Consider the following 24,437-nt stretch of genomic DNA (forward strand, 5'->3'; position numbering starts at 1 on the left):
ATTCAAACATTCTCATCAGCCCCCATCCACCTGGCATGTGGCCACTCTGCAGTGGGTGGTTGCCCTGGCAACCACTGCCTGTCAACTCTGGCAAACCCGAGGGACAATGACAGCCACTCACCCCAGCTGGGAGAAGTTGTACAGGGCCTGCCACAGTCGCAGCATTTGTCTGCAGGTCACGAGGGCTTCCTCTGGGCCTTTCAGTACCTGCTCCAGCTTCACCTTGGTGAACAGCAGGCTGTGGGGGGGAGAGAGAGCGGCAGTCAGCACCCGCCCCAGGAGGCTCCCTTCCCTCCCAGGGTGAGACCCTAAGGGGGCTCAGCTCTACCAGAGCAGCCCCCCGCCCCCAGCAGGCAGAACGACCACGAACGTGGTGGCCTCGGCTACACCCCTGGCTCACTCGCGCTCTCCGTGCCTCAGTTTCTCCATACTCTGAGCCAATGCACAAAGCGCTCTTCTGCATTTGTCAGCATCCACACTGCGCATCCACGTGTCCCCTGATCATAGCCTATCTTGCCCCACCCTCCGAAACACTGTCAAGCGTGGTGACTAGTCTTGTTTTGTTTGCACATCCTCACTGGCCACGTGGCTATCTTTATCTGACAAGTCCCACAGGCCCACAACGGGGCCTTGTATAAGAGGCAGACTCAGGAAGCAACTCCGAGTCAAAGGAAGAGGCTCAGCCAGGTAAAAAGGTCACGAAAGGTCCAGGTCCTGTTTTCTACCTTGCCAGCACACAACAGCTGCTCAATTAGCATCTCAACTGAATTACAGACTTCGTTTCCTGATCCAGGATACATGAGGATACCCATGTTTGATTTGATCAAAGAAGTCTTCATTGAGTTTCCTAAAATTGCCTGGTCCCCTTATATAGTCAATAGGATTAAAGCTACAAGAGGTCCTGTTCAGTCACCATTCAGGAACACAGTTACTGTGCAAAGGGAGAGAGCCAACACAGAATCTCTTTCGACCTGAAAACCAGAAGTCCTCTGATGGAAGAATGGTGTGGGGATGTGGCCCTCGGAGGGGCTTGGAAGAGAGGGAAAGAACTGGTTCTACAGGAGGGGCAGGGGGCTACCTCCCTCCGCCCAAGACACGGCAGAGACCTTCGGACGACTGCCCCGCCAGGCCTGGGTGGGGTCTGGACACCCCGCAGTGCCAGGGGTTAGACTTTAGGTTGTTGGGAGAGCTGGGGACACTTAGGAAGTTTAAGTGGCTATTTACCAGTGGGTACGGAGATACTGCACTCTTATCAGGGGCACTGCCCGCAACACGGATACACACCAGCAGACTGGCTGAGCCACGGCGGCCCAAGCAAGACCAAGCCTCCTGCTTCTCACTGGGCGGTGAACAACAAGACCCTTTTATTCCCAGGATGGCTGCTGGGCCCTGAACTTGACTGCCGCTGGGTGGTTCTGCCAGTCCATCTGAGGTGGGCACACAGGCCCTCATGGAGGCCCAGTCCTGCATCTAGGGAGGGAGCATCCCTGTGACCTAAGGGTGCGGCAGGGGCTGGCCCTGGACAGTGAGGCCAGGTGTGCATCTGGGAACTCTCCCCTCGGACCGCCCTCACTCAGGGCCTCCCCCCCCCCCCCCCGCCCCACCTCCCCCTCTCTCATAAGTACTGAGACCTGTGCCTCCAGGCTCACAAAGGACTTTGATCGCCTCACTTTGATCCTTTCTCCTCATACCTTGTTTTTCTTAGATTGCGACTTGTTGGTAGAGAATGAAGAGGGTGGAATGTGCCCCAGTCCTCTTTTTAGAGGAGGGGTTTTGGGGTCTGGGCAAGTATGTTTTTCCTTCTCACATTTCCTCAAACATGCCTTTTGTACCCTGTGCATAGGGTACCACCCCCACCTCCACATGGCCTCTCCTCTCCATTTCCACCCATTCCCCATGATGGACTTTAAACCTCACCTCCCTCAGGGAGCCTTCCCAGACGCTCAGGATGCCCTGCTGACCTACCAGGTCCCCAGAGCATAAACCATGACCCCACAGTGCGGCCTACACAGGCCTGAGCCGAGTGTGGTCTCAGCCCCCCAGTGGGCAGCTGCTGGGAGAACTGGCCCTCCCACCCCTGCTCCCCTTTCCCAGATCTCCAAGGGGCCAACACTCCACAGGTGCTGGGGCCTCTGCTTTAGGGAACATGACGTGGGCGACAGTTTCTGCCTGCAAGGTAACAACAGTGCTACAAACGACAACTGGCCCAGAGACTCAGATGCTGGATTTTTGGATCAGACTCAGTGCCAGGTAAAAACAGAGAAGGGTTCTTGCTGGTATTTGATAAACAGGAGGGTGAGATGGGAGAAGGTTAGGAGTCGGGGACAGAGGAGAAGCATGGCCGGGGCAGTGGCTGGAGCTGCAGGTGTGGGTGAGGAGTGAAAGCCCGCCCTGGGGCAGGAGGAAACTACCAGGCTCAAGTCCATGCCAAGGCTGCCCCTCCCCCGAGGCAGCAGAGTCCCCAGGGCAGGTCTGGGATGGGGAGGTTCACGACAGCTTCTGGGCGGACCAACCCTGCAGCATTCCCCTAACACCCAGTCTCCCCCAACATGCCGCCCCCCTCTTCAGCATCTCCTCTCTGCTAGGGTGCCTGCCCCTTCTGCTCCCTGCATCCCCAAGAGCCAGGCTGGGGCCATGGCAGACCTGGCCAATCACGGGCCTGGAACAGAAATGAGCTGGCGTGACAGGGACTGCTACCAACACAGGCCGCTGACATTCCATCAGCATGAGTGACCCAGAGCAGAATTTCTCAACCCAGGCACCTCCTTTCTGGGCTACTCAGGCCTTTCACGCCGAGATCCTGGGAGGCTCCAGATGAGCTCCTGAGGTTTCCTTGGTGTCGCCTTCAGCACGGCCAGTGAGACCTTCCTCAACAGCAAGCCTGTCCCGAGTATCTATGACATCAGTGCAAATGCCTGTGTGCCACCTTTCACTCCAGTCACCCCTCCGCATGGCCTGGGGGCCGTGCGCTGCTCAGATGCACAGTAGCAGCTCCCTGAACTGCAGGACAGGCTGCTGGGACTCACCCTTCCCCCTCCAACATCTGGCCAATCCTAGGCAGATGTCACCCGCTGTGTTCCCAAGGGGGCTGTACACACACCCCTCCAGGACAGACTTCATTGCGTCAGGATATGCTCATCTGTGCACTTCCCACCTTCTCACCTTCTCGCAACAGCGACCAGCAAACAGTTCTGCTCCCTCTGAAGGAGCAACAATGCTGCTCTCCTGACTAAGACCATCAGACCTCAGGCCTGCCGGAGCTCAGGACTACCCTCCATCCCATCTGCCAGGGTGGGTGGATCGATTCTTCAAACAGCGGCCGGAGGAGGCTCGTGGCCACCCAGGCTGGTGGGAGACGCTCTTGGGCCCACACGATGGGCCACAGCCGCATGAGAGCGCCGTGCTTCCTGGGTGGGCCATGGGAGATGCGAGCAGTGGGGGGATACCAGGGGCAAGCCTGGCTGCCCGGCCCCTTCAATCAGCCCAGCCCAGCCCCTGGTACACATGTCCTATATCCTGAATGAGGCTAAACTGTCACTTGAAGAAAGGATTCTGAGGATTTTAAAAAGCCCACTGTTTTAATCCAGTGGCTCCAAGTCCTCCTCCTCCGAGAAGTCCCAGTATGACCACCCTGTCCTTCTCTGAATGTTCTGGAGATTCTACAGTTAGCACTTAGTCACATTATATATATATCAGACATTTTTAAATTCAGACAAGTATGTGGCCAATCTTGCCTACAGGTGGTAAAACCACCATTTATTTAATCCCCCACCAGAAGGACAGGGCCCTGCCTCCCTCTACACCAGTGTCCTCCTAGCTCCACCAGTGCCTGACCCAGTGCTGAGCACATGGTGTCTGCTTAGTTCTGTGAAATCGTGTGTTGCTACAACGATCCGGCCACGGTCTAGGCCTCACAATCCTGTTAAATCAGAGTTGATTTCAGATCCCACTTTCTGGCTAGGAAGGCAGGAGAGGGATCAGATCAGTGCTGCTTCCTGCCTTCAGTGAGCTTGGCTCACGCAGCCAGCAAGCAGCGCGCGGGCCGAGTCCATTTTAAGTTGTACAGAAGCAAAGCTGTCCAGGGCCTAGGGAGGAACAGGGCATTCTGGAGACGCCATGAAGATGCCTGGCTCCCTGTGACTGGGGGGTCTTCATCCCAGGGGACAGTCACCCAGGCAGAGCCAACAGAACCACCGGGAAGAGTCTGAGACAGGAAGGCCTGGAATGCTGGCACCTAGCAGCCTGCTCGCACCCTGACAACAGCCACTCCGGGGCAGGAATGGCCACGTGGCTGTCCCCAGGCCCTGCACTGTGACTTCGCTCAGCGTGGACAGACACTGGCCCCGGAGTGAGAAACCCAAGCCAAAGTCCCAGCTCCGGGGCTGCACAGCTGGGCAGGTCACAGGTTCCAGACCTGTGAAGCAGGAGCCCATAGCCGGGAACCCGCCCCGTCTGCTCAGGGAGCCCATAGCCGGGAACCCGCAGCTGCATTCAGGCTCAGGGAAGGGACTCCCGCTCTGAACCTGCAGACCTGGCAGACTCGGGCAAGCAGCTTCCAGGCAGGTGCCTCTGAAAGCTTGCAGAGAGCCCTCAAGCTCATGGCCTGTTCGGCAAGGCGGGTGGTCCTCCTTGTGTCTCCTGGGACCCAGGCCCGTAGGAGAAAGGAAGAGGACGGAGGGTGGACAGACCCACAGTAGCCTCAGCTGTGACCCTCTTGCAAGCACTTTCCTGTTTTTAAGCTGTAGAAGCCCGTGTGGAATAAACACTGAGTCCTTTTAAGGCCGCACGCCCCTGCCACGCCATTGCATCTGAAGGCAGATGTGAAAGTGCGTGTTCTCTCCGGAGAAGGGCAAAGAGCGAGGGTCAGGTAAACACGCCAGGCACTGTCCCACCCAGGGAGAGAGTCCTGGGTCCCGGCACTTTCCACAGCCCCATCCAATGGACGCAGCTTGTGCGCCCTGGTCCAGCAGGGAGGTCAAGTGCAGCCACAAGCTCACTTTCCGAGAGCTGACGCCCTCCCTGAGAATGCCACCAAAGTCTCGGCAGCCAACGGGGACCTCGGCCTCCGCTCCCTCAGCCACTTCGTCTACCACTGCGCTCTGGTCAGGCGGGGACCTGCCACCCCTGGAATCACCTTCCCAGTCCAGCCCTGTAGAGTCTGTCTGTGTGTCTGTCTGTGTCTGGGCCAGCCCGCTCCTGTGGGGGAAGACAGAGTCCAGTGAGGTCAATGTCTCTGGATGTCACCACGGGTCACCAGCTTTGCCAATCTTCCCCATCGCTCTGGCCAGGGCGGATGATGGAGGCTCCCAGGGGAATGCTTGGTAGGCCTGGCATCCGCCTCCTCTTCCTCCCCGCCCTCCCTGGGCCCTGCCTGGCCTCACTCCTGGGGCAGGATCAGGATGGGCCTGCTAATTATGTCAAAAGGATTGGGACTCAGAGCCGTTCCATTCGAGGCAAAGACAAATCCTCTCTTTCCACTGCTGCAAAGAGGAAGTATCTTAGGGGGAGCCTCCTCAGGACTGGGGAGCATGAGCCTTTCCAACATCTCTTTTTAAAAAGAATTGCTTTGTGAGTAGGAGATATTTTTGTGACAATGGCTCTGGCTAAGCACGCACTGCTTTGGGGTCAGAGATCATCTCGTCTGCTTCCCCCTTTCCAGGAGCCTCCATCGTCCTGCAGGGTTCCCTCCCTGGCTGCTCACCCCGGCCCCCCCCCCCCCCCGCCTTGGTGGCAGGAGGGAACTGGCAGAGCAGAGCTGGCTGCAGGGAAGGGCCTGGGCTGTGTGGGCGGCAGGTACAGTGGGTCCACATTTTTCCCTTCATGTTCCTGAGAGCAGAACCCTATAAAACTACTCCGCATGCAAAATAAACACTTGAGCATAGTAACTGCTGGCACCCATGGGAGCCACCTGTGGCCCCTGGGTCACTCCCTGTCAAAGGGAGGACACTGTGCAGAAACATGGCCTCTGGCATCAGACACTGCCAGGCTCTGCAGCCTCCTAGCAAGCGCCTTCACCTCTCTGAGCTCTACCTGCTGTGTAAAGCAGGGACAGTAATGGCCCACCTAGGAGGGCTGTTGGGGGCCTATGGGTAATAGAACTTATCAAGGTAGTTCCGGTGCACAGTCACCCCCGAGAAAGGTCAGCTGTCACCCCCCTCCCCCGGATGGCTCACTCATTACCAGTCTTCCATGCCAGACCCGCGCTCTGGCAGGGACCACGTCTTTCTTATCTTTGTACCCTCAATAGCTGACTTAATGTCACTCAATGGAGACTCACTGGAGAGCTGTGGGCATTCCCAGGGTCAGACCACCCCAAGGAAGTGAAGCTGCAGGGCGCCCCGCGGAACTCTCCACTCTACTTGGCCCCACCGGCACATCTGTCCATTTGCTGGGACGTGGGTAGCTCTGTCCGATCCCTCTGGCTCCTGGCCGTCAGGGGAGCCCTCCACACTGGGGGAAGGGGTGGCGGCAGGTGTGGCGAATGCACAAAAGGGGGCATTATCTCTTTAAAGGACAGTAATTAGTAATTCCAGCTGATGGTTGCACTGTGCTGTTTTAATGAAGTGTTCTATTTTTACAGAAAACACATAATTGAGTGAAAAAGCAGGCTATTCTCTGAGTCAGGCAGCCACGCCTCTGGAAAGGCTCACTCCTCGGCCGGGAGGCCAAAGCCTGCACACAGCACAGGGTTCACAGTGAGCGGGCCCCTACCTGGCTGCCCCAGGTCTGGCTCAGTGGTGGTGAAAAGCAGGGTCCACGTTTGATAACCCAAGTTCAATCCCAGCTTCCCTCCTTCTGGCCATGTGATCCCAGGCAAGTCGTATAACTACTCGGAGCCTCTGTTTTGATCAATAAAATGGAAATGACAATAGCCATATGCCCTGGAAATAATGCAGGGTTGGCACAGCACAAAGGGCCCAGCCCACGCGTGCCCTGTCCTTACTATTTATATCCGTTCTGTGACATCCGTGCCTCCGTTTCTGGCAGTTCCTATACCTCCTAGGGCTGCTGAGGGGCTTCAGTGAGTAAATGCAGGTGAAGTGCTTAGAGCAGGCACTGGGCGAACCGCTGCTTTATTGTTACTGAAGCTTGTGGGTTCAAGCTCCCCAGGCTTGTTCAGCTCATCAGCTGCTGTGGGTTCTGGCTCCTGCTCTGCCATCAGCAGTTACCTGACCTTGAGATATCATCCAACTTTCCCATTAATTTCACCTTTAAAGTAGAAGGTTTGTAAAAATTAAAATAAATAAATCAAAACAACAACCAAACAGGGGAAGGGGTGTGCGCACGCTGGAGGACTGTAGGATGCCAACGTCCCCCTGTGTTCCCTTCCGCCCTCCCCATGGCCCACCCACGGGAGGGTCTACTTGGTGCTGGGCCCAGCTGTGGGCTCCCTCCAGGAGGACAGGAGGGGGCAGAGGACAGGTCACAGTTTCTGCCCCAGAGGTGCTTCCAAGCTCCGGGGAAGCTCAAACAACACATCTGGGCAACCAGGAAACCAAGCAGAAGAAAAGAGCAAGCACTCGGTTGAGTGGGTCAGCTTTGAGGAACATGCAGGGGCTTCCGGGCCCAGTGGAGTGAGGGGAGCCTCTGAGGATGGGCAGGATTCAGAAGCAAAGTGAGGGCACATAGAGGGCTGGACCGGCAGGGATGGAGGTCTGGAGGTGGGGTGGGAGGGGCCAGCCCAACCAGGCACAGATCCCCTCCCTCCAGGACAGGATGGGGGCAGGAAGAAAAGGAGAGCAGCCCTTCTGGGTAGGAGCCAATCGCCCCCTCGCCCCCTGCCCCATTCAGGCTGTGATCACCAGGCAGTCACAGAGCGGCCCAGAAATACCAGGGGTCACTGAGGGACACGGGTCTCCCAGACGCCTCTGTCATGCCTCCAGGACAGACTCCACCAGGGCACTTAACTGATTAAAATCTCACCCGGTGCTCTCTGAGGATATCATTTTAAAGCTCCAACAGGAGAGGGAGAAGGCCATAGCCAGGCCCGGCTTTATTACCTTCCCATGGACGAACCCCAATGTGACTCCCATGGCAGCTCTTCTTCGCCCTAAAAACCAATGGTGACACGGACCCACGTCCCCTAATGTTTAAGGCCCACGCTGATCTCTCCCCTGATAAATTCATTCTCTGTGATCTGAGCTTAAAAACCAGCAGCCTGCGAGCTCTGCTTTCTGGAGTTAGCCTCCCCTGACTTCCCAGCCCTGCTCACCTGGAGGACCGCCCTCCCCGTGCACACCATGTGGCTGGCTGTACGGCAAGACCTCCTCACCCGCTGACTGATGGCCTCCAGGCCCACTGCTCCCAGCTGCAAGCCACCTGCAGTCACCTCCAGATGACTCTCCAAACACGAATTCGCGATCTTGGAGGATATGGACACATCACCCAGAGCCATTCCACAACCATTCGGGGGTGGAGGAACTTCCAGAAGGAAGGTCCTCAGGTGGAACGAAGCTAGGCTCCCAGCCAGGATAAGACACCAAGAAGCAAACACCTTGGTCCTGGTTTATGATCTCTGCCCAGCGAGCAGACCCTTGGGACCTGAAGACCACCCCCGGCAAAGGGGAAGGCAACCCCGCTCTCTGGGCATGAGTGCCCACAGCCCTCTCTTCTGCGGGCTGGGCCCCTCCTGCTGGAGAATGGTGCGCCCTGGGCCCCGGTGCCTGCCTCAGCACAGAGTTAGATGGTGGAGTCAGGAAGCAAAGGGCTAAAAGCCACTTCAGAACAAAAGAAGGATTCCTTTTGGAAAAATCAGCAAATACCTCTTTCCTTTCCTTCCTCTTTTTCACAAACAAAAAACAAAAGTTCGTCTGCCCTCCTAGTCTGAGTGTGAGCAGCCCCCTCCGGGGAGAGACCGAGGCCGGTGTGACTGCTGTGTCACACAGAGTGACATCACAGGCGGCTGCAGGGAGCAGCCAGGGAACAGCCAGCGGAGGGAAACGCTGAATGTCAAACCAGCTTAGCGAGGAGGAACTGACCTTTGGGGACGAGAGCCCAGTGCCAGTGATTATGCCTGGCTTAACACCCCGCGACCACACGGCCCGCAGGTGTAAGCCATGGCTCTTGTCCTCAGCGGGGCGGCAGCAGCCAAACATGTTTAATGAATGCGGCAAAGTGATAAAGTAGGTTTGTGCTCATACCTCCGATTCCAGCCTTCTCACGGGAAGGCTGGTATTTCAAGTGTCCCTTTGATCTACTGCAAGTCCCTAAGAGGATCCATCCAATAAACACACTGGGTTTAAGTCAGAAATGTTAACAGGACCCTGATCTGCCCTGGGAATGCACCACTACAAACATGTCACATGTCACTCGAGAAAAAGCTGAGGCAGGCCAGGTAGATCAGAGAGGTGCCCCTGGGGCCGATGTTAGCCTTCACCGGATAAGGCTGAGGTCTGGCCGGCCAACGCCTAGTTATCAGCTCAAACATTTTCCAAAACAGCTTAGGTTTCTCTGGGGAGACGGCTTTGATGGTTCCATTTGTTTACGAGCGAGCTCCGGCTTGTCCAGAGGGCCACATTGTTCCTGGGCTGGGGAGCGCCCCTGGGGCTCTGACACACCTTCCCCCAGGGCCTTTCAAGTCCCCCTGAACCTGAGGTGGCTGGGCAGAAACTCCCAGGAGGGCCTACCCTGATCCACAGGGGTGGGAGGAGGCAGGCTTGGCGTTGAGGAGTTGGGCAGGGCAAGCCAGTTGGCTCCTCTGCCTCCAGCCCTATGGCCTGGGCTTTCAAAACCCGCCTGGCAGGCTGCCAGGCCTGGGGTGGGGGCAGTGACTGACAGGCTGGTTATTGGAAAGCTCCCATCATTAGCCCAGGAATGTTGTTTGGTTACCATGGCGACTTTCACTACAAGCAGCCTGACTAAAGCACAAGGAATCTGTTACCTAAAACCACAGAGCCCCAAGGAGCCCTGGGCTTCAGGAACCACCACGCTTACCAGGGCCCGTTCCCTTTGACCCCACATCCCTGTCCCTCCTCCCAGGGCTCCCAGCTGCCTCCCACACCCAGGACCAGGAGAAAAGACTAGCAAAGGCATCTCCAAGCTGGCCTGGGCCCTTTCACATTCCCCTGCCGGCCTGGCTGGGAACCAGGCCAAGCAGGGTGGCTGCTGCCCCCATGAGGCCCCTGCAGGCCAACCAGCACCGGCCCGGCCGGCACATGTGTCCAGGGCTTAGTCGGAAGCCCTCAGGATTTCAGGAAGCTGCTGAGTGTCTCGTTCCCACCGTGCCAGGTTCACGCTGTCCCTGCGGCCGGCCGGCAGTCTCTGCCTCATCACGTTCCTGCCTTTTTAAACCCAAGCTCCATTAACGAAAGGTCATCCCGTAGCCCGGAAATTAACAGGCTTCTTTGCGTTGCTTTCTAATCCCTGAATTCAGGAGGATTTTCGAAAGTTCAACTCCACGAAAGCTGGGTTTTTCTCCAGGAGTCTTGAGACTGCCTGTAGGAAGAGTGGCCACTTGTGCCGCTGAAAAGCTTAAACACCTTTCGCCGAGTGCGCCTGCCCTCCCTCACACACGGGGCTCCCTCCTCCAGCGCCTGGCCCGCGTGCACTGCCCACCTGCTGCCGTCTTACACGGTAGTGGGCCGACTCCCAGGCCCCTCCACACTGCTGTCCCTCAACAGGGTTGTACACCGACCCCAAGACCTTTTCTTGCCCGAGTCTCACCACAGACCTCGGGAGCAGAGGAGGCAGGATAGATGCCAGTCTTTGGCAGATGAGGAACGAAGGCATGGGAAGCAGGGGCATGCTGCTGGAGGGGGCAGGTTAAGAGGCAGGCATGCCTCACAAGGGGATAGCCCATGTGGAAAGGGGTCACTGTACGCAGCGACACCCTCCCCTGTGCCATGCTTCCTCCACGCCTGACATTGGCCTGGCCCACCTCTTTCTTCACGAAGGCAGGCTCTGCAGCCTCCAGAGGCCTCGGCCACCTGGGACAGCCGGTGGGGAGGAGCTCAGTGGTAGACAGACCCCCCGAGTATACAGACCTGGTTGGGCTGACGTCAGGGGGTTTGATTTTTTTTTTCCTGCAGTGATATTATTGGATCGGTCATTTAATTAACTGCTGTGGCAATAGCCAGAGCCACACAGCTTGTCCCCAATGCAGGGAGCAGCTGGAGAAGCAGGACACAGTTTCCATTGAAGAGCAATGACATTTTTCAGTGATCCCTGACCGGTAATGGACTCAGTGACATTTCCTGCTAATCCGTGGGTTTCTGTGCTCCGGGGTTTCATCTGTGGGGACTGGTATTGACTTATCTGCAGAGTCATGGTCGCTCCAGAGCTGTGTGGGAGGTGGGTGTTCCACCCCACCTTTTTTAAAGATGGATTTATTTTTCCTGCCTAAGGAACAGGGATTGTCCCCTCACAGTTCTGGGGGTCAGAGCTCCCATATTACCTCCAGTTACTCTCTCAGCCTTTTAGGGCTGGCTCAGATCGAGCTGGTCATGGAGGTGAGGGGCTCAGGGTGGCTCAGAGACAAGAACCTGTCGCTGCTTCTCCACCCATGACCCCAGTGTGCAGACATCACAGGGATGGGATGCTCTGGCCCCCAAACGCTCCCCGGCGGGCCTCTCTGCAGTGATAAAGGAACAGAAGACCCTGAGGAGGCCTCCGGGCTGGGACTCACTTTCCTTCTTGGCTCAGACCTCAAAGCGGTCTCCCTGCTGCTGGCCCCACGGCCCCAGCCCCTGAGGCCCCAGGAGTGGCCCTGTGGTGTCTGGATGGGGGAGCTCTGTTGGGAGGCTGTCCCTTAAGAAGGCTCCTGCCTGCAGAAGCAGGGACACAGCTGACAAAGTGGGGCACAGTTACCCTACAAAGTGATCGCAGCACAGTCTGCATTGAGACTTCTCACCTTTTTTGGGTTTAGGGTCCCTCTGAGGGTCTGAGGAAAGCCATGTCCCTGGATGCATGCAAGTGCAAACATTAGAGTGCAGGTCCAGGTGTCCATGGAGGCCCAGAAGTCCACCCATGGGCCTCCCAGGGGAGCCGCCAACTTCACAGCAAGGACCACCTCCCCCGCCTACCCAGGAAGACACTCAGTGAGTGAAGCATCCTGGGGAAGAACTGGGCACCTGAGGTTGGAGGAAAGGGGTGGGTGGACAGTGCACCCACTGCCAATAAGGGAGGGAGGACTGGGGAGAAGCTGGCTTCCTCACCCAGGCCAAGAGCCAGGGAGGATGGGGGAAGCTGGCAGGAGGCGGGAGGCCCTTCCCTGGGTTGGCTGGGAGGAGTTGAGGGAGAGCCAGAGGGCGCCCCCACATCCTGGACACACCCCACTCCTGCTGTGCCTCAAACAGCATGGGCTTCAAGCAGGTTTTCACAAGCGGCCGTAGCCTCCCCACATTAGCCCAGGGGAGGTGATTCTGCCAGCAGAAAGCATTCGGTCTAGAAGTTAGAAGGGACGGCGTGCAGTAGGATGCCAGGTGCTGGGCCTGGGGACTGAGGAGGGGCCTGAATCCCCTTTCCGTATTTCCATCAGGACAGCTCTGCTCCCATCTCTTCACAGTCTTGCATCTGTGGCCACCCCGCCCCCCAGCCAGTGGTGCCCCCAGGGAACTCACTTGAAGTTCTCGGGGTACTCCGTGATGGCCATGTTGATGACGTCCAGCGCAAGCTGGTAGTGTTTCTGGGCGGAGAAGAGGAGAGCCAGCAGGTGGAGGGCATTGGCATCATCCCTGCACAATTTCAGGGCCTCCTGCAGCTGCTCCATAGCGCTGGAGATCTGCCAGAGAGAACCGCCAGCTCAGTGACCTTCCCCGAGGCCCACACCTCCCTCTAGGACTTTGGTGCCAGGCATCAGCCATCAAGGGGACATGAGACTCAATTGAGACCCTGGGCACTGAGGGGCAGGGCTGGTGCTCTGATGAGAAACCCCCCACCACCCTCCAGTCACATGGCAAGAGGGATCTGTGGCCCAAAGTCAGGCCCAGGAAGCCTCTGCTGTCCCCACGTGGAAGTAAGAGGAGCAGGTGTGCGGTGCAGCACAAAAGATCTGTAGACACTGGGAAGCATTTCCCAAGCTGGAGCGGGGGTCGGTAAGAACCACCAGGCCACGAGTCTGTACCTGAAGGTAGCCAGGCCCTCTTCTCTGGACCGGTCCATGCAGTGACAGGGGCCGACAAATAAATGTCCCTCCTACTCAGAGGCTCACAGTGGCAAGAGCATGGGGTCAGATGGGGGCAGGATTCCAGCTCTGCCATGTTCCAGCTGGTGCCTTAGGACAAGGGGCTTCACCTCTCTGAGCTGTGGTTCTTAGGCTGCAAAATGAGAGCAGCCAGAGCCATTGCAGTGGCTGAGGGGACGTGGACAAATGCTCTGCAGAGGACCATGCACGTGTGAAAATGTGTTTCCTTCTTCACGCCCTCAAAGCCAGGCAGCTAGCCAGGCAGCTAAGGGTCTGATAGGATTCCTCCTTCTAGTCCTGAGGGGCGTGTGGTCCCATGCTCTCAGGTCTGGCACTTAGACCAACTACTGCGACTTTGTCCACATCCTCCCAAGAGCCTTGTCTTTTTAGAAAGGCTGGCTTCTTATCCAATCTCAGATACCGATCCTCCCATGTTCCTTGAGGGACCTATGGTGCAGGCCAGTGGGGGCCTTGGGTCCCGGGGTGTCCGGCCCCTGCCTGGTCTCCACTTGGCCTCTGTGCAGGCTGTGGGTGGTGCCGGACCCCGAGAGTTCCCATGAGGACCTTCCTTTGTGGAAAGGTTGAGGAAAGGCAAGGAGGAAGCTAAGGCCAGTGTGGCTGCCAGCTTGGCTTGCCTGTGCCTCCCCGAGGGTGCTCCTACCCTGGTGATTCTCCAGAGTGGACCCCACCATCCTGGGCTGGAGCCACACCCATAGCCTTCACTGCTCGGGTAGCAATACGTGCTCTGGGCAGAACAGGCCAGTGGGCCTGAGACCCAGGCAGGCCAGGGGCCAGCTTAGAGTCCATTTAGGGGTCCTTGTCCCACTGATGCTACCAAGATCTGGGGTCCCCAAGAACACTGGGTGCCAGGCTCCACTGGGCTGGCCCAGCCATCTCTCTGAGACAATAGCTGCCATTCATCAGAGGTGGCTGAAAATTAAAGATATCCAAAAACACATCACCCAAGGTCTATCCCAAGTTTGATGGCAAGAAAAGCACCGGTTCTTCTACAGAGACTGAAGATAAAGTGGTCCCAGGCATCTCGCTGTCCGTGCTCCAGGAGAGAGTGGCAGGGAGGTGTCAAGGGCCTCGTCCAGGGATACGTGGAGCCGTGCCCACTGGCCTGGAGGCTGGGCTTACTGTCTGTGTCAACTCCTGGCCTCTGGTCTCATCTCCAGTTGGCTCACTGAACTGTTTCCCTGGGCTTGTCAGGTTGCTGTTTGCTTTCCCTCAGCCCTGCCTTGGCCTGGCTTTCCCCCCCGCTGCACCCTGACTCTTAGGGCGAGGACCCTTCTCTTTCTGTGTGCTACATGTTCCCGATGCCCCTGTCGACCCACTTGGGTCAGGGGCTGTACCACATTCTCTGACTTGATCCTTACTAGGTCCCTCTGAGGTGGAGTTTGAAGGTGCTCCCGCGACACGTAAGGAAATAGAGGCTCAGAGAGGTCAAGTCACTTGCAAAGGGTCACACAGCTGGTAAAAGCAATGGTGCCAGGAAAAGGTCAGCAGCCCCCAGAGACCTGGGGGTTAGGAACCCACCTGTCGGACGAGGGCCAGCTGCAGGGAGACATAGAGGATGACCTGTGGGTCGCCAGGCGCCAGCTGCTGGGCTCTGTATGCGGAAAGGGAGCACCAAGTCAGTCACCAAGGGTTGAGCAACCAGTGTCTGACACAGGCCTCCAGCATGCCACGTGTGCCCCATCTACACCAGGGGGTCTGCTTGGAAAGGTGCCCAGCCGGCAGGCGATGGCTTGGGCAGAAAGCCACCGGTAGGGGCAGCTGTTGACCTGGCTGAGCCCTGCGGTGGTCTTATACAGAGCCTGGAGCCTGCCCTCTCCACCATAGGACAGAAGGAAACACCTTCCTGAGGGTGGAGGCGCTGGGAACGGCCTCTCTGGGCAAGAAGCCTCAGGAATGAAGAGGCGGCAGAGAAAGGAAGAAAATGTCCCCCTATCCTGGCGCCCAGGATGGGACTCTCTGGTCTCCCTGGGCTCGGGAAAACCTGCCCAGGGGGAGTTAGGTGTGCTGCATTTTCCAGGGAAGCTGGCACAAGGAGTCCGTACCCAGAAGCTTCCACATCAGCGCTAGGGGGGTCGGGGATCAGACACACAGGGCTCTGAGGAAGGAGTAGGGGGGTGGTCAGGGGCCAAGGCTGTGTGGAGACAGGAGCTCAGCAAGGATGGGTCTGAGGGAGGGAAGGCTGCTGCTGGGGGAAGGTCTTCTCTGCCTCCCCTCCCCACCTCCCCACCCGCACATTCCTGACCCCATGGCTGCCAGGAAATCTCTGGGAGGACTACGGACGGGGAGTCCTCATAGCCATTGAATTTTTGGCTATGGTAAGGCACTTTTTTGCACAGGTAAGGCACTGTGCAAGGTGCTTTTCCTGCTTTATCTCAGGTAGTCATCACAACAATAATGGGTTATTATTCCCATTTTAGAACCCTGAGCTCAGGAGGGCTGAGGCTCAGCCTTGGGGGGGGGGAGGGGGGCGGGTATGGTCAACCAGTGTTGAAAGGCCCCACCGCCCACCCAACCCCAAAGGCCTGTCTCTGCTTCATGCGTGAGCTCTCAGAGCCTTGGTTTCCTGGTCAATAAAATGGGGACAGAAACCTTTGCTCCATCTACGCCAGAGGGCCCACTGAGATCAAACATGCGCACTGGTACCTGTGCCCCTGTGCAATTCGGGCCCCCTTACCTCTCCAGCGTCTGCAGTGCTTTCCGGTGCAACTCATCCTGCCTGCACTTCAGAGTCGCTGCGGAAGACAGGATGGAGACAGCCATGAGGGGGTGCTGAGGGTGCGACCAGCCCTGCCCCACCCCAGGGCACACACTCTCTGCAGGAGAGGCCCCATCGGGCCCTGTCTGGCAAATGCTGGCACCCCAACAGCCTCCACTGATGCCACCCACTGCCCTGGTTACTGGGGGAGGGTGTGGGGTGTCCACCTGACCCCAGCCCCGTGGCATGGTTCTTGGCACATGAGGCCCTTCCACTCCACTGCCTTCTTTGTCACCTGTGCCAACCCGACCCTCTCAAAGCCTGAGCTTGGAGAAAGAGGTTCCCACTTCCATCCTGGCCACATGCCTCCTTGGGCTTCCTTATCCATGAGGCTGCCGCTTCTTTCTTAGCTATTTTAACAAATTTTAAGTGTACAGCTCAGTGGCATTAAGTACATTCATAATGTGTGTAACCACCACCACCATCCATCTCCAGAACCTGTTCATTATGCCTAACAGAAAGTCTACACCCACTGAGCACTAACTCCCCTCCCTCCCTCCCCACCCCACCCATAACCTCTATTATACTTTCAGGGGCCAATTCCTATTCCAGGTTTAGTCTGGGGGGGGGGGGGTCCATCGCTCCCTTTCTCTCAGGCCGCATGGATACAGAAGTAGGTGGCTGCCTGATCCATGGGGACACATGCTGAACTGTCAGGGTTGGAGAGCGAATGCTAGGCTCTGAGTAGCAGTAGTGAAACCCCTCCTCCAAGTGCAAGTATTTATTAAACGCTTGCTGTATACCCAGCTCTACACTATGCATGGAGGGGGATTCAAAAGACCCCAGAAGATTACAGCAGTGCTGAGGTTAAAGGTGAACCAGAATGAACTAGAATATGGGATCAGGGCTGGCGGGCCACGACAGCTGCCAGTACCACAAAGGGTCCCAGAGGCAGAGGTTGGCATGAGTTCTGCCAGGAGCTGGGGCTGGGTCTTGAAGGGTGGGAAAACTGATTGATGAAGAAGGCATCTCTGAGAGGTGTGAAGTGTGGACAAAGGAGTGGAAATGGGACTGAGGGGTGTGTGTGTGTGTACACACATCTATCCCAGAGGAGTCAAAGGGGGTGTATTGGGAGGTAGACACTGCTGAAACAAGAGGCCATTAGGAGGCCTGAGTCACCCCAAGAAGAGGCTCCGAGACCCCAGCACTCACCGTCAGTGGCCTGCAGGCTGTAGGTGAGACCCAGAGCCAGGTAGGCCTTGGAGAGGAACTCCCCAGCTTCCTCCCCACGGTCGATCACCATCATGGCAAAGCACTCCGCCTCCTCCAGCTGCAAAGAGGAGAGGCAAAGGTCACCGGGAGGGCTTTGCTAGCCCTGGCAGGCAAGCCACTCACAGTCACCAGCCCTGATCACTCAGAACTGTCATTCTTTATGTGTGGGCAGAGGCCAGGTGGCTCGTCCGAGGCCACACAGCCAGAGTGGATCAAAGCTATTACCTCTACCAGTGACTCCCTGGACCTCTCCACCCACCCAGGGGCCTGTGCTCAAGGGCACTACCTCGCTCAGAGAAAGCGTCCCTCATTCCAGGGTCCTGTGTCTCCCATCACTTGCTCTGCTGAGAGCATGGACCCAGGCCCAGGCCAGTCTGAGCCAGGTCCTTTCCTCATCTCGCCTCTGTAGGTACCTGTGTCTGTCCCTGCTCAGCAGAAGGAAGCCAGGGCAGGGGGAACAGACAGGGGTCTGGGCTGGGCCTGGGGGCCACTGCCCACCCCACAGAGTGGTCAGGCTGCCGCTTCTGCTGTGCCTGTGAGCTCGCTCCCCGACACAGAGAACTCAAAGCTTTCAGGGGACAAAGGCCTGGGGTGGTTTTTGTCCTGTTCCAGTTGGAAAGGGACCAATTGGCACAGGTCACGTGTGCATGTACCATCATATACAACATGTGACACAGAGAGAGGGGCATGCACAAGGCAGGCCTCCAGAGCCTCTGGGAAACCCACATGGTCAGGCCAGTTAGGGAGGAAGCGGGCAGCCAGGGGCCTCGGACATGTCCACTCCCAGCCCACAGGCCTCCAAGAAATGCCCCTTCCTCCTTTCAGGCCCAGGAATGCCATCTGCGCACAAGCCTGGTGTGGCAGTGCACCCAAGTGCGTGTCACCAGGAACAAAGATGGGTTCTACCATCTAGTAAAGGGGCTTAACAGATCATAGCCAAAGCCCACTGCCACCCCAAGGTCCCTGTGTGGGGTGTCTTCCCCCAGGAGAGGCCCATGAGGTCAGCCAACCTGGGAGCAGAGGCAAACCTAAGTCGGCTTCTGGCGCCCAAGCCAGTGTGGCCCGCCCCGCTCCTGTCCCTGCCAGGCCCAACCCCGCTCCCTTGGGAGAGGGGCAACTCTGCATCTGGTGGCCTGACCACTGGCCATACGGACTCTCTCCCTGGAGTGTGGAGCTGAGATGCTGAGATGGAGGCCATCAGCGTGGAGAAGCGAGTTGAGCTGAGTCCACCATCTGGGCACAGCGGTGGCGAACCACGTGCAGGGAAAAGGCTGACGGAGCAGAGAACCCAGCCAGTGAACAGAGAGGGAAAAATAAGCCCCACGTACAAGGGAACCTGAGAGGGTGAGCTGAGAGCCCAGATAGAATTGACTGAGGAGGGCTGAATCCCTCTGTGGCCCAACCACCATCCCTGACAAATGCTGACCAGGGTAGCCCTCCAGTGCCCTCGCGGTAGAGCTCAAGCTGTTGGCTTGGGCAATGGGCCACCTCCATCCAGGATGGTAGGCTGGTTTTTTGTTGTTTTTTTTTTTAAAAAAAACAAGGGAGCCTGGCCAGCGTGGCTCAGTGGTTAAGCATCGACCTATGAATCAGGAGGTCACGGTTGATTCCCGGTCATGGCACATGCCTGGGTTGTGGGCTCAAACCCCAGTGTGGTGTGTGCAGGAGGCAGCCAATCAATGATTCTTTCTCATCATGGATGTTTCTATCTCTCTCTCCCTCTCCCTTCCTCTCTGAAATCAATAAAAATAAATTAAACATACAAAAAACAAGGGAGTCACGGAGCTGGGCCTCTGACACCATCAGACCTTCGGAGTTGGGGTTCGGAGGGGGGCAGCATCTCAGGAAACCCCATGGCTGCCGGCGGCCCAGCCCAACTGGCAGGTGTGCCTACAGCTGGAGATGCTGAGCTCTGTCTGCTGGAGTCAGAGCCAGGCTGTAAGAAGAGCACTGGTGGACAAGTCCCCGACCCCAGCTCTGACCCTGGCTCGGCACCTGATAGCCATGGGGCCTTGAGAAAGTCATTTAGTTTCTGGGCCCCAAAGGTCCTCATCTGCAAAATGCAGAGCTGCAACCCCCACTGTAACTGCTCCTCCCTACAAACCACACTCTGTGCCGGGCCCAACTGGGGATACCCAATGACAAGGGGGCAGGATGCCTGGTGAACTTGCATGGGATTCTGTGAGCCACACAAAGCAGGGCAAGACCCCACAGAACAAGGTGGCTCTCAATTAAGGTTACACTGTGAGGGCCTCGCTTGGGACTATGGCAGCTTCAAGAGAGTGCGGCTGGGGTCTCATGGCAAGGAGAGGGGAGGCAGCAGGCATCATAGGAAGGGTTAGGGAGCAAAGAGCACCTTTCCTCCTTCCTAATATCCCCACTGCTGATCGGCTCATCTCACACACTGTCTTTAGGCCTCGTTATGCCTCATGCAAAAGGAACAGGCTTATTTTTATAAACCACCAAGTACAAGTTATAAAAAGAATCCAGAAACCTACTGCACTCCATGTGTAAACACTTCCCATGCCCATGTCCTTCCACTCGGCCAACGCCAGCTTCTACCGCCTGCAACCCACGTAGAAAGGGTGCTGGGAACAAGGCGCAGCGATGTCTGGTAAACAGGGAAAATTACTCTCCAGTTCAAACACATATTCTGGATGAATAGAGCTCACCAGCCTTTCGCTTTAAAAACACACATCCTTAGCTTGTCCACCTGTGGTCCACTCTGACCCTCAGGCCAGTACTTGCCAGTCTTATTCACATAGTTTAACATGATCTCTAAGCACGGTGTCAGCTTGTATCTCAAATCAAACTCACAAAGCTTCAATGTGCCATTTTCCTACACGGCCAACACTATTTTGATTTCTGTTACCAGAAACAAAGCAGCCTTTACACGCGGAGCCAATGCAGTGATTATGAAGGAAAAGAAATATTATCAGTCTATTAAGTATGACCATATACAATATGATAAACAACCTCCAAATATATATGTATTTTAAATATAAAAATATATATTAAAAACAAATATATATTTAAAGAAAAAAAATATATAACGCCCAATTCTAAAACAAGAGTGGGATTCCTAAACCCCTTGAAATGTGCCCTTTCCATCTTTGTCCTCAAGTCCTATAACCCAACCTAAGTTCTGAGTCAGCTTCAGACCCATGAAGAGCTCTCCACGCAGAAAGCAGGGCAGCTTAGTAGCTAAGAACACAAACCCTGGGGCCACACTTCTGGGCTCACATCCCAGTTTGGCTACTTACTAACTGCGACCTTGGGCACATGACTTCACTCGGCTGTGCCTCAGTTCCTTCTTCTGCGAAAGAGGGGTAAGAACTGTCCGCTCCATCGAGTTCCTGAGAGGACTGGATGAGACGGAGTCATGGGGAATGCTCAGAGCAGAGCTTGCATGAATGTAAACTGCATTTGTAATTTTATATTTACAATTAGTTCAACCTTCCAGAAATGTTGTAAATCTCAGCCTGATAGATGTAGCCAGTGCCATCTGAGCAGATCCTCCCCTATAGCTACGTGACCTCAGTGACCAATTAGGAAGTGGCATCGAAGACCCTCCTGAATCCAGAGAGGGGACATGACTGCCCGCCTTCTATCTCTGGCCTGACCCTCACTCAGTCACAGAAAAGGAGTGACTCTACACAGGACAAGCTGGGTCTCCATAGCCTTGGGAGGCCACTGACGCCGGCCCACGGTCCAGGACGCACAGACATGTAACCATTAATCTACCCTTTGTCACAACACTCGCCCCAATCGAGGGCAATACACTCGGATATTTTCTATCCTATTCTCTAACCGTCTATTTCAACTACTTTTTAAAGAGTTCTATTTCACAACCCACTAATGGGTGTCAACCTGGGTTGTGAAAAGACAAATAGTTGATTGAGCTCCCCAGCCGCTGCCCATCTAGCCATTTTCTCCCCACCCAGGACCTCATTGGTCCTTTCCAATCTCCCGATGCTTCCTCCTGTGGCCTTAAAAGCAACAGCGGTAGCTCTGTAGTGGTGGCTCCTGCTTCTGCACGATTCGCTCAGGTTACAGCACTGGGCTCTCCTTGCTCATCAACGTACTTCTAGGCTGAGGGGTTTTCAAAGTTCTTTTCAGCTGTTCCCTTCCCAACAATACACTGCTTTTAATACATCCTTTACCCACGGCAGCCCTGTCACTGCACAAAACCCAGGTGTGATCCTTGCACCCTCGCCCTCCATAATTCGAGTGAATTAGCGCTCACCTGACCTGTACTGCAGCCACCTGATGGGATGGTGTTTCACAGTCGAAGGTTCTGAGGCACAGGAACTTAGGGGACCACCCAGGGTTAGTAAGTGGCAGAAGTGAGTTTCCGACCCAGGTCTCCTGATCTACAGCTGGCTCTCCCTGAGCTGCCTGCTCCACTGCTGCCCTCCATGGCTCTTCCTTTTCCTCCTCTCTGACCCTTGGGGAAAGGATGCCCTCAAGGATATGGGCTGAATCTTGGCTTTTGCATTCCACAAGTAAGAAAAGTGACTGGACAAGTTCCTGCCTCTCTCCAGCTGTCCTAATTTGGTCCCCACACAAGATCAGCATCAGCTGCACACCCTGCTCACGCTCAGGCCGCCTTCCGACTCCAGGGCTGCCTAAGAGGTTGTCCCCTGGAATCTTCACCGCCTCCTCCCTTCCTGGGAACTAGAGAGGGGTCACTCCTGAGCCTGCAGAGCTTGTTAAACAGCACCGGGGTTTCTCCCGAGGCCCGTCCCACAGGCCCAGGAGCTGCTGTTATCTGCTCTACTAAAAAGACTGAAAATGCGTCTTCCCCAGAGGAGCAGGCACTCTCCCTAATTCCCACAAGCGAATGGCAGGAGAGCCGCCTCATCCACACTGAATCCATCTTCCCACCCCTGAATCTGAGAAGTGAAGGCAAAACCACATCCCTCTGAGAGCCTCTAAGAGGCTGGCGCAGGGATAGCTGCCATTTACCAGGGACCTGCAATGCGCTGAGCGGAGACACTGCTCAGCTCCAGGCTACGGATGAGGCACAGCGAGGGCACGGTACTTCCCTGAAGTCACACAGCACCCAGTGGGTAGGCAGGAATTTGAACCCCACCCTCTCTGCCTCCAAAGCCTGCACTCTTTCCGCCGCCCCACAGTCCCCTCAGGGGAAGTGGCCCGAGACAGTACCCCAGACCCTTCCCAAGAGGAGCATGGCCTGCTTTTCTGTTTCGTAGCATCCTCCCCTTCTCTTTCTGTGTGTGGCAACAGCACATATACACACCCCATCTCCCATCCTCCTAGAAAAGTCAACTTTTTAAATTGCATGACTTTTAAATAATTGCATTTGAAGAGATATTAAAAAATATTTACAGCTGAAACCGGTTTGGCTCAGTGGATAGAGCGTCGGCCTGCGGACTGGAAGGTCCCGGGTTCGATTCTGGTCAGGGGCATGTACCTTGGTTACGGCATATCCCCAGTGGGAGATGTGCAGGAGGCAGCTGATCGATGTTTCTCTCTCATCGATGTTTCTAACTATCTCTCTCCCTTCCTCTCTGTAAAAAATCAATAAAATATATTAAAAAAAATATTTACATCTCCCTTTTCTCCTGTCCCAAATCACTGACGGGGACCCTGGTGAGATGCTGGCTGTGCCAGAGCAGGAGATTGCCACACACAGCTGTCACCTAGGGGAGCGCCAGGCTAAGCCTCCCACCTGATTCCATAGCTGCCCCAACTGCTTCCACCCCCCACCCCCTCCCTGCAAACCCCATATCAACCAGCACGTGACCATCCCTCTGCCTGGTCCCCTCCCTACCCACCCTGAGACCCAGACCCAGCCTGGGACATCCCACACTGGCTCCAGGCATAAGGACAGGACGTGGGGACAGCAGGTGCTCCGCCTCTGGGCACATGGCCACCCAGTCCGGTTTCATCCAGCACAACTCGTTTTTCAAATGTCCCAGTTTCAGCCTCCCTTTCTGCAACCTGGGCCAAACTGTCCACCCGGAGATTTCTGACCCCTGCTAACAGCGCTTGGCTGGACCATAGCTAGGCCTGCTGGGGGCTGATGTGAGCCAGAATGGCCACGAAGAAAGCGGACAAGGTGATGTCAGAAACCTTTCGGGATCCATGCTGTGTCCCAAGTACTAGCAGCCCGCTGTGTGCCCCATCAGACCCATTCTTCCTGCTCACAGCCTTGATAACAGGGAGTGCTGCTGCCCCTCTCCTGGCCTCCTTGAGAATGGGCTGCTCTTGGCTACCAACAGCCTGTTTCTGTTCTCGGCCCAGCACAACCCAGGGAGGCAGGGAGCACCACTGAACCAGATGCAGACCTCCCACACCCGTCCCTCCCGGCCAGCTGGGGCAGGCATCATTCTGTAAGGCAGTAGTGAACGCCTAGTATGTGCAGGGTTCTGTGTGGGGAAGGGGGCTCAGGGTGCAAGTCACGGCAGGTGAAGAAGCTCCCTGTCTAATCGGGAAGAGAAGTACCATATAAGGCAGAACTGGGTGCCACGTGTCTGTGCTCATTCGCAAGTAGGATTCATCCAATAAGCACCAGGCATCAGCTCTGGGCTGGGGTTTCAGGAAGGAAGAGAGACAGTTCCCTCCCTCAAGAAACACTGATGAGCCCTAGCTGGTTTGGTTCAGTGGATAGAGCGTCGGCCTGGGACTGAAGGGTCCCAGGTTCGATTCTGGTCAAGGGCACATGCCCGTGTTGCAGGCTCAATCTCCAGCAGGGGGCAGGCAGGAAGCAGCCGATCAAAAACTAATGACTACAATGAGATGTGCTCCGTGTCCACGGCAGGTATAAGCGAGGCTTTAGGGAGCCACAGAGGTGAGGTTTCGATCAGGGAAGGCCACCAGGAGACCCCCCACCCCGCAGCCCTCCAACAGGACCCACTCCAGCCTGTACCCGATTTAAACCCAGGCTCAAACCAGCCCCCTAACCCAAATATGCTCTCAGGTGAGGTTAAACAACTCCCCTCCTCCCTGATTCTGGTGACAAGTCTGCATGTTTAAGTTGCCTTTTGGGCTTTTCTATTTATGTTGTCATTGATTCCTTTGCTCCTAACTCATCTGATTTCAATTTGGACTGATTTGATCCTAATTTTATTACCATGTAATCTGAATGCACATAATTACTGTAATTATGCTGCTGAGGGAAACAGTTCCTCCACGGCGGGAAGACCTAAATTTAGGACTTCCTGGCAAGGGCGGCCGTTGGCTGGGTGGACCCACAGCCACCTCAGAGCTGGCAGCCTTTGGGAGCGCAGATGCCCTCCCCCGCCCCACCTCAGCGAGGTGGATATTTTGGGCTTCATCCTAGTGATGGATCTGGGGCCCCTC

General features: G+C 56.2%; 1 protein-coding gene across 4 annotated transcripts in view; it reads right to left on the minus strand.

The window, feature by feature from the left end:
* Positions 1–24,437, minus strand: part of TTC7A (tetratricopeptide repeat domain 7A) — a 107,343-nt gene that overhangs the window by 24,547 nt on the left and 58,359 nt on the right. For 3 of the 4 annotated variants that reach the window (XM_059659915.1, XM_059659914.1, XM_059659917.1), the window contains 5 exons: positions 17,049–17,166; positions 15,816–15,873; positions 14,660–14,732; positions 12,558–12,718; positions 122–238 (listed from right to left, as the gene is read on the minus strand). In XM_059659915.1, coding sequence (XP_059515898.1) covers positions 122–238; positions 12,558–12,718; positions 14,660–14,732; positions 15,816–15,873; positions 17,049–17,166 — 527 coding nt within the window. The remainder of the gene's footprint in view (positions 1–121; positions 239–12,557; positions 12,719–14,659; positions 14,733–15,815; positions 15,874–17,048; positions 17,167–24,437) is intronic. The other variant, XM_059659916.1, reaches the window with a different exon arrangement.

Source organism: Myotis daubentonii, chromosome 12 (genome assembly GCF_963259705.1).
Source record: "Myotis daubentonii chromosome 12, mMyoDau2.1, whole genome shotgun sequence".
Lineage (NCBI taxonomy): Eukaryota > Metazoa > Chordata > Mammalia > Chiroptera > Vespertilionidae > Myotis > Myotis daubentonii.